This window comes from Alligator sinensis, unplaced genomic scaffold, assembly GCF_000455745.1.
Source record: "Alligator sinensis unplaced genomic scaffold, ASM45574v1 scaffold1520_1, whole genome shotgun sequence".
NCBI lineage: Eukaryota > Metazoa > Chordata > Crocodylia > Alligatoridae > Alligator > Alligator sinensis.
In genome coordinates, this window is record NW_005842659.1 from 575,916 (window position 1) to 586,238 (window position 10,323).

At 42.1% G+C, this 10,323-nt stretch overlaps 1 protein-coding gene across 10 annotated transcripts in view; it reads right to left on the bottom strand.

Annotated features, from left to right (window-relative positions):
* Positions 1–10,323, bottom strand: part of NFKB1 (nuclear factor kappa B subunit 1) — an 89,127-nt gene that overhangs the window by 43,176 nt on the left and 35,628 nt on the right. For 9 of the 10 annotated variants that reach the window (XM_025215653.1, XM_025215659.1, XM_025215652.1 and 6 more), the window contains one exon: positions 5,971–6,069. In XM_025215653.1, the coding sequence (XP_025071438.1) occupies positions 5,971–6,069 (99 nt within the window). Of the gene's footprint in view, positions 1–571; positions 704–5,970; positions 6,070–10,323 lie in introns of all 10 variants that reach the window. The other variant, XM_025215661.1, reaches the window with a different exon arrangement.

Here is a 10,323-nt window from a genome sequence, read left to right on the forward strand (position 1 = left end):
TGGATATTAATATCAATCATGTTTGACTATTCACATTAAGCAGCTGAGGTATAAATATTCTCTTAAAGTATACTTAAACCCCATAATCAATTATGCTAGAGTTCAATTTCTATTGGAAAAAAAACTCATATAATTCTCTTTTTTTCTCCAGGAAGACGCGTTAACTGAATCCTTTAAAAAAACCACTAGTCTGTAATCTCACTAATTTTAATAGGAACACTTTCTAGAGTCAAGGTATGTTAGGGTCATCCCAAATGACTAAAAATACAAAGCTTCCTAGTACTTTCCTCTTTCAGCACATCATAAATGGGTTTGGCAATTCAAGAATAATACTTGAGTTTATGGGTGTGTTTGCATGGCTCAAGGCCTAAGCACCAAGTGTGCAAGATAGATGAGTATTTTCCGCACAACAGTTCTTGTGGATGTCTTGTGATAACCTTCCAAGTGCATAAAATAAGCAGAGAAAAAGTTATGAATAAAGCAGTTCAGATGTCTCAATAAACAGATAACATAGGCTAGTCAAGTTTCACTTTTGTGTTGTAAGAATGCCTTGAAAGATGTGTAGGCTTACATTTAGTTATCTGCATGCTACACATGCTCTACCTTCTTCTCCATCTGGCAATATTCTTATGAACATGAAGATTAGGAGCATTATAATGCCATCAGTCAAGTTTTATACATCACAGTTTTCTGTGTTGGGTTCCTTGTATAAAGACAACAAAAATAAAAGTAATTGCAGATGTTCATCTTGTGTTAGTTCTCCAGTGCTGTCATGCATGTAACTGAAAATTAGCTTTTATTGCAATGGACATGCCCCAAAGTGAACAAACACACATGCCTAATTTAATATTTTCTGTACAGTGCTCTGATAATTGCTTTATTATTATTATTATTATAGCTGGTGTAAAAATATAAATGGGCACATGAGAGTAATTCCATGAGGCTGGACATGCACATGCCCACAAGATTTTCTTTATTATGGTATACACATTACTGATTTCTGGGTGCACTGTTGCAGTAAGTGTAAATCCTTCCTGATATGTGAAGCTATATTAAAACTGCACCAGCTCAACTGAAAGTAATAGTTTCAATTCAGGGTTCAAGGATGAAGTTCTATGATATTTTTTATAAAGAAGGCCAGACCAGATTAATATAATGGTTCCTAATGGCTGTCAAATCTATGAAGGGAGGAGAAGTGGAAGAGCTGCAGAAGTGTCACCCTATGCCCTAGGAATCTCTGGCTGTTGCAGTGTCCAGGGAAGGGGTTACTGGTAGTCAAAGGAGAGAGTAGCCTTCAAGACTGTATAGTCCTAAACAGGCCAACAGTCCAATAAAAGCAAATGTGTTCCCACCCCTCTCCATCTCAAGCTGCATTGATCACTAATCAACCTCAACTCACAATTTGGCACAGAGAATTCACAAAATACACCTTTTTATAATTCTAGGTTAAACTACCATCCTTCAAATGTACCATCATCAAGTGGCTAAGTAAAAAAGCAGGGTCTTTTATGTAAATGAACAAGATATAAAGCGGGAACAACTGTTCCAAAACCTTCAACCAGGTTCAGCTTTGTTGTGCCAAGGAAAGCAGCCTCTGACAAAACATAAGGGAGGCTTACAGGAAAATGTGAGAAACACTTTGCCTTTATTGGCACTGCTTGAAACAAGAACAGGCATTAACAGGCAAGGAGCTTAAGGAACCTCACTCATGATCCTTTGCCAGCTTCTCCTACAAAATGTTGCCATGTTGGGATTTGTACTAGAAAATATTCGAAGGCAAACAATGAAAGAGACAAGGGGAAGGGTGAGAGTCTAGATTAAATTAAAATGTTATGTTCAGTAAAAAAAAAAAGGAGATTTGCTTAGTTGCATCGATTACCTTGCATTTTGTTTCCCACCTGTTTGCTTCCATGCTCCACATTGCCTACTCTATCTACGATATTACCACAGACCTCACCAGTCTGTTCAGCCATTTTATTCATAATAATTAAGGAGAGACACTGGATTAGCATTCAAAGATCCTACTGAATAGGGATAAGTAATTTTATATTTAAATCTTAAATTTAAATCTTTAAAGTCAAATATTGTTCATCGTTTCATTATCACCACCAGTGGGGAAAGGGAACGCAATTAGATTTTTTTTGCCGGGGCTGGTAATTTTTCATAATAGTTTTGCCAGGCTAAGTTAAATCAATGCTTCCCAGATGAATCTCTGTTTATCAGACTAACACCTCGGGCTATACCAGCCAGTACTGAGTACTTTCCATTGACTCATACTCACACAAATTAATGATGGAGATAAATCTGTTCTAAATCATAGTCTTTCCCAAGAGCCATGGAAGGAAAAAGCACAAGTAACTAATGTAAGCAGTACAGTGGTACGCTGTAGATCCCAGCACAGGGGCTCAGCTTTAAAAGACAGGATAGGGAAGAGTAAAGAACTCATGAGCTAGAGCCTGTTAATTCTTCCTTTTCATTTGAAAATTTTGAAATGAAAACTTCATAATTTTACAACAAGGAAGCAAAATTCAACACCTGGAAACATAGGTGGAGGAAGAAAAAAAATTTGGGGGGCCTGAGTGTATACACATGCACATGTGCCCCCCCTCCCTTCCCAGGTGGGAAAGTCTGTGACAGAAGGGGCGGGAGGAGGGGAAAGGGCTGCAGGGGTGGGAGCCACACCTCCCAGCCCCGCTCCCTCCCTCACCACTGCCTGCACACCCCTCTCTACCCCTGCTGCAGCCACTGGAAGCCCGTGGCCAGGCTGCCTTGTGGCCCTACCACTGCCCGGCATTTGGTGTGGCTAAGCCACATTAGTCCCCACTTCCGCCACCTATGCCTGGAAACCTGAAAGCTGACACCCTTGCTCCTTTTTGGCTTTTGTTTGGAGCCAAATTTGCATGTTCACACAGTTGCCTCAACCCAAAGAGAAACTCCTTGCCCAGAAGAGCCTTCCATCACCCCATCTGCCTGTGAAATATGAAACATCATAACCAGAAGGAAAAATAATTCAACATCCTGCTTGCCATCCGACACCTTCAAAGTAAACAGACTGCTCTTTAATCTGATCCTGATTTGCACAAATTTAACTTTTCCAGCCCCTAGATCTTACAATACCTTCAACTTTCCTGTGAAATATGAATTTTCATTTCCACCTAGGAGAAATTTTACTATCTTTGCATTCTCCTATGCCTAAAGAAGGGTAAGTGCCTGAAAGCTTGCAGACAAAGAAATTTTTTTGCAACTATCTAGTTGGTCTAATACAAAATATCACCTCTACCACAAGTTCTGATAGCTTTTTATTTGAAAATCTTTAATACAACAGTTCTTAAAGTACACATAACAATACCAATGCTCAGATTTTTGTGAGTTGTACTATCATGAGCAATCTGGAAATCACTTAATTAGAGGTTACTTCATAAACTCAAAGTTCAAATCAGACAGTATATAGCTTTCTCCCCATTGTGCAGGGAAAATGACTGCTGAGGAGACCATACAGTAAAGACAAAACTATTTAGGTAATACTACATTATGGCCCTGAACCAAAAGAAAAGGAGTGTTTTGTACTGATTATAATGGGAGTTGAACAGCAAAAAATGGGAAACTGCAAGATGACACCACATTGGGCTGGAATAGAAGGCATCAGCATGAACAGAAAAGGAAAAAAATGGACAAATGGCAGGCTGGAGTAAAGTAAGATAGGAACAGCCATACAGCATTGTTTATAGGTCATGTAATATGGCAACTCTCTCTCAGTGAGGGACAACTCACTATGGACAGTCATGTGAGTTAGGATCTTATCTTATGAGATTACTTACTCAAACAATTTTAAAATCAGAATATTTTTAACAGGATAGGCCAAATGTTGCCCTCAGGTGTCCTACAACCAGTGAATGTGTTTGTCGCACATGGAAACAAGATACACATATCCTATAACAGAATTTGGTCCTACCTGACACTTAAAAAAGGAGCAGTTATTAGGCTTGTGTGTTATATATGACAATTTTTTTCTGGGCTTGCAGTTATAGCATGTGCTGCTTAGTAGAGCAAAATGAAAAATTTTGACTGGAATGTGGTGACAGAGAATTCGATATTTTACATATTAACTCTGTCATTAAAATGTTTGATCTCACAACTGTTTTTTTCCTAGATAACTAGAAATCTCAGAAAAATAAGAAAAAAAAGTTTTTAGCTGGAAAAAAAACCAGCTTTTATTTTTCTCTATGAAAAAATATATTTCTACAGAGAAAACTTCCATTTTAAACTGGCCCTACTGCTTACACCAAATAATTTATTGCTTATGCCTCCAATGCTTACTGCACGAGAAAAGGTTTTATATTTGCAGAGTGCCAACCACAATGGGTTGGCCCAGAGGCACTACTAAAACGATCAATAACCAAGCTCACAAAATTCTTCTACAGAGCTCAGGATACTTTGCAACTATTGTCTCCGGTGCTCAAGCTTGACACATCTTTGCGTATCTCCCATCTTTAATGCTTTTTCCATTATTATGTGTCTTTTTCATTCCATACCACATAGTTGGAAAAGGGGGCTAGAGAGACCTTGAGAGAGTAGAAGTCAGTCCTCCTATGACTTCAGTGGGAACAGCTGACACTGAACACTTGAAAAATCAGGATACCAATGTAAGGACTGAAGGACTGAAGAGGCTAACTTCAAGTGCCCAAATTTGAAAAACTTGGCTCCACAGTCCTGTTCAGCAGATGTACACTGAACTGTGATGTCTAGATTAGAACTTTAGTCTTTACATATATTTTCATAGACATGGATTAGGGCTGGAAAGGACCTCGTAAGATTTTTGTTTCAGAACAGTTAAACACAGAATTCTTACTTTTATTAATAAGATTACTAAAGTAGTATATGGGGAAAAATAAAGGCAAAGTGTTTATTAAAAATGACTATATGATATTTGGCATCTTGGTATTTTAGGAATTTTTCTGTTACTGTACGCTGATATTTTGCCCAGCAAAATGTTACTGGTTACTGTATACTGTTGCTTATAAGCTGTGTCACTAAATGCAGTTTCAAAATCTGGCCACCTATTTGACTATTTGGACAAAGTTGTAGGAGTCTAACTTAAGTACTATATTTTCTCTCAGACAATACCCAACTTTTCCCCTAAAAATCAGGTCCTGGAAATCACTGTGCTTTGTATGCAAGAAATACACTACATGCAGGTTCTGCTGCTTACTGTTGAAACCAAAAGTAAAATCTACAGCAATCCACAGGGAGCAGAACCATGAGCAGACATGCCTCCCTAGCTGTTCCTACTCAAGTTACTTGCTACAAGATCTTTTTTCTTCATTCCACCTTGCAAAAAACAAGGTGCATATTATTTTGCAGGGCTTGTTGTATCTGAGAAAATATGGTGTTTACTTTAAAAATTTTCAGACTGGGTGCATTAACTACATCATGTGCTTTGAACCACCACCCTAAGAGTGAGCACAAGCAAGTATCTGAAAAAAACTCTCCCTCTTCCTTCTTGGGAAAAAGTAATAGTAGTTCTGATAATTTCTGTTCTCAAATATTCAGCAGTTTAAACATGCAAGGTTAGTGTAGTGTATGAAAGAATAAAATAATCCAGCAGATTTTAATTCAATTAACAGGGTGGATTTTCATTTAGTCACAGAAAAATAGCTAGTACCTTATTATGTCAGCCACAGGTTTACACCAATGTGCTAACACAGGGGTGGCCAGCTTGCAGCATGCATGCAACAAGTGGCACAGGCAACCTGTGTGTGGTGTCCAGCAAATCAGGGAGGGGACAGGCAGCAGAAAGCAGTGCAGCACATGAGGCAGGGAAAGGGTGTTGGAATGGCACTCAGGGAGAGTGCTGGACTAACGCGTGGCACACCTGCCAAAAAGTTTGGCCCCAGCTGTGCTAACACATTCTATATAAGAGTTCCATGTACAACATTTACAGTCACCTTGTTAAATAATTAGCAAACTTACCCTGACTTGAGGGTACGATTTTTTGTTCTTTTCACTAGAAGCACCAGGAAGTCCACCATGTGATGGCCCTTCACATACATATCGGAAACGAAATCCCCTCTGTGGAAATTAAGCAGAAAAACATTAAATACCTGGGTCAAAAAAAAAAATCCATGCACCAAGTATCATGTGTCCACCCCCACAACTATCCACAAATGGAGATGTGAAAGCCTGTAATTCCTGAGGCACTCCCTGGAAACATTTTATCTAGATAAGCAAAGCTACAGGTAAGTGTGGTGTATGTTGAACGTTTTTATTCCCTTGTGCATGCATATCAGCAGTAAGAATCTTTTCATCCAGTGCCAGCATGAAGGGACTTGTGGGCATGGATCCTGCTATACCCAAGAAACAAGTAAAAAAGTAGAAAGACAGAATAATAGAGCAGATCCCCATAAAACATAACAGCAACTGAAGAGGTACAGAGGAATAGGGAAACAGGTGACAAGACCCAGGCAAGTATCAACTAGGGCAGAGGTGGGCAATTATTTTGGGTGGAGGGCTGCTTACCAAGTTTTGGCAAGCTGTCGCGGGCCGCACGGGTAACCCCATCCCTTGACAGGTGCCCTGTCTCCTGGTCACCATCTTGTGACTGGAAGTCCTGCCCCCTAACCCCTGACGTTTGCCACCAGAAGTCCCTCCCCTTGCCCCCCGGAAGTATCCCTTTCAGCAAAGGGTTTTGCCATCTTGGAACCAGAAAAATACCAAATTATATTCTAAAAGAAAACATCTACAACATTTATTAATTTGATTTCCAAAAATATTTTTGTCCTGATTTACAAGTGTTTGTGTAGTGTACATAGAGGTGATTGCACAATAGCTTAAAACGAAGTCTTACTTTTATATGTTGTGGGGGGCGGGTATAGGTTTGTGGGGGCCCGTGGGTGTGTGGGTATGTTGGGGAGGGTGTAGGTGTGTCTGCAGGGGTGGACTGGTGTGGGGGTGTGGGTATAGGGTGAGGGAGCATGTGGGTGTGTGTGTAAATAGGTGGGGTGTGGGTGGGTATGGGGTTTGTGGGGGGTTGTGCATAGGGGTCTGTGTGTATGGCAGTGCAAAAAAGGACTGGATACATGTGTATGGTAAGGTGTGCATGTGGGACTCGCCCTACACACACATGCATAGACACCCCCTCTGCCTCTGCCTACACACGCACGCACGCACTGCCCCTGCCTATACAAACACCCCTCCCACTCCTGGCCCCAGGGTACCGGTGCAGCCCATGCTCCCCAGTCCGGTGATGCAGCCTGGGACCACGTTTTGTCGGAGCAGTGCAGAGGCAGGAAGGCAGGAAAATGGCTGGGAGTGGGGCTGGGCTGTTCAGTTCTGCTGGCTCCCCCTGGGTCCTACTGCCCGTTGTTCCTGTCATCTTTGCATGGCAGCCAGGAGCAAATAAATTTTAATTTACTAACATTTTTAGAGGCCCTGCGGGCCAGATAGAATTGCCTGATGGGCTGGATTCATCCCACAGGTCATATTTTGCCCACCCCTGAACTAGGGGCAGTGAAAAAGAGCTCCTTCTTTCTTCCTGGGGAGATGGTGGCAGTCCCTGAGCAGAACTAAGAAACTGTAGAAATGCAGAGATTCCAGCACCCTGCCAATTCCCTGATTTTATATATTTATTCCCAGAGGAAATATAAATATAGTATATTTCCTATGGGATCACATATAGTGTGTGAATATACGTATATAGTACAAACAGAACAGTACAAATGCAGAGATCCCAGCATCCTGCCAATTCCCAGATATAGACAGATACAGAGATCTCTCTCTCTCTGGGGATCCTTGCATGATTAGCAACTACTTTAAAAGGTAAAACTGTACATTTATTGAATAGTTTTTAACAGAAAATATCATAGACTTAAAGGCACTGGAGGGTTATCTAAATGTAACAGGAGACACAGCCGGTGAGCAAAGATATATGGTTAACATAGCTAATTAAACTGTCTAAATATACTAGTGGAAAAACTATTTAAAATGCTTAAATGCCATAAAGTCTCCATTAAAAATCCTTCTATGAGCTCTTAGCCTTTATTTCTTCAATTACTTTTTTCTGTAAGAGAAGTGCACAAATTGGTAAAGCTACATAAAATAATCTGTTTTACGCTCACACACATATTAGAAGTAAGGAATAAGGAAAAAATGGCATTCTTTGCCTGGGAACCTTGAAGGCACACAGTGACTAACACTAAAAACTGATAATTTATGCAATAATAGATGCTACTCCAATTCTGTGGTTAAGAAAACACATACCAGAACAAATGAAACTGTCAAATCTAATAGGTTTAATGGGATATTTTTCTGGCCAAAAAACCCAAAACAAAACAAAACAAAAATTACAAAGCAAATGGTGCTAAGTAACTGTTACAATCTCTTAAATACAAGGGATGATGAAACCTAAAAAATGAAAGCTGGACTGGGGTCTGGGAAAGAGGACCTAACCTTTTTTTTTCCTACTCTCACATCTAACTGCAAATGGGAATCACTCTAATGCTTTCAGACAGGGAGGTTTCCCTCCTTAGGCAACAGTGCTGCACCAGATCACACAGCCACAGAGACCCACTTGTTTTCAGTTAGACTCCTGCACATGCAAGAGTCTGCCAGAGTGGAGTAGAGGGCTGCAGCTTACTCAGACAAATCTTCCATGGCAAGATCAGATTACTTATGTTTGACACCAGATTTCTCTGAATTTAAGCGTTGGTCAGCCCACAGCTAGTCATGCTGCTCACACAGTTACTCTCCAAATGAGTAATCAAAGTGCCGACAGCATCTATTCCACCAAAGTCTTTTCCGTTTAAATACCTGTCCCTCATGAAAATGACACGGTTTAACTTTCACTCAAATACCTGCAGAAAAAACAGCAGTAACCAGGACATGTTAAGAGCCAAATCCTTTACCACCTCTTATGGGCCTAAGCAGACTTAAGCACATAGGTGTAATACTACTCCATCCTATCCAAGTTCCTGAAAAGCTGTTACCACATCTACTTTTGTAACATGCCATCACCTTATCCTTAAGATTGAGTCATAAAAAGCAGCAAGTGAGAGGAGGACCTATCTACCTGTTGAGCTGTTTCTTCAGGGACTTGGGCAGGGTGGAAGAAGATCATGCCACATCCAGACATGTGCAGCCATGTGGTATGTGGTAGAGCTGTGTGAAATTTTGACAGGCATTTCATTTCAAAGCTGTTTCAACATGTTTCAAGCTCAAAACAGCAACATTGAAATGAAACAAAAGGGTTCAAAACAGCTTCAAAACAAAACAAGGGCACTTGAAATGTTTCGAAACATTTCGAGTTTCAAAGCTGGGCGTGTTGCAGCTAAACAGAAACTAAGGAGAGGAGGGAGGGGGAAGGGGGGGGCGGGAAGGACTGCTCTCTAATATTGACATCTAGCTCTCTGTTCAATTTTCCAGCTCTCTGATCACTTCCCCCAGCTCTTCCCAGGGGGGCGTGGGCCCCCAATCTGCACACGTGGTTTCAGCAGGCTACTGCTGAAACTGTAGTGGCAGCCTGCTGAAACCCAATGCGGACATCCAGGGGCCCACACCCCCCAGGAAGAGCTGGGGAAATGATCAGAGAGCTGGGGAATCGAACAGGGGGCTGGGGGAATGTTGGATGGGGGCCTGTGCCGGACTCTTCCCAGGGTGCGTGGAGCCCAGGATTTGCACACGGGATGACAGCAGGCTGCCACTGCCAGCTGGAACCAGCGCCATCATTGGGTTCTTCCTGGTGCTTGGCATTCTTCCTTCCACTGACCCCAGCCGGCAGCAGCAGCCTGCTGCCATCCTGCACGCAGATCCGGGGGTCTATGCCACCCAGGAAGAGTCCGGCACAGGCCTGCAGCAGATATATAGGGAGTAAAAGGAAGGCCCAGGGTGGAATAGGACCTCTACTAAATGGGCATAAGCAATTGGTGACGGACGGGGGTACAAGGCTGAACTCCTCAATGAGTTCTTTGCCTCAGTGTTGCTAAGCGAGGGGCAAGACAAGGCCCTCACTGGGATTGTAGAGAGGCAGCAGCAGGGCGCCAGCTACCAAGCGCAGACCCTGAAATGGTGCAGAGGCACTTGGAGGAACTGGATGCCTTTAATTCGGCAGGCCTGGATGAGCTCCATCCAAGGGTGCTGAAGGCCCTGGCCGACATCATGAAGGCCCCGGGCTGCCTCCATGCCCCAGCCACTGGCGGGAATATTTGAACACTCGTGGTGCACGGGCCAGGTCCTGGAGGACTAGAATAGGGCCAATGTGGTCCCCATTTTCAAGAAGGGGAGGAAGGAGGACCCAGGCAACTATAGGCCAGTCAGTCTCACCTCCATCCT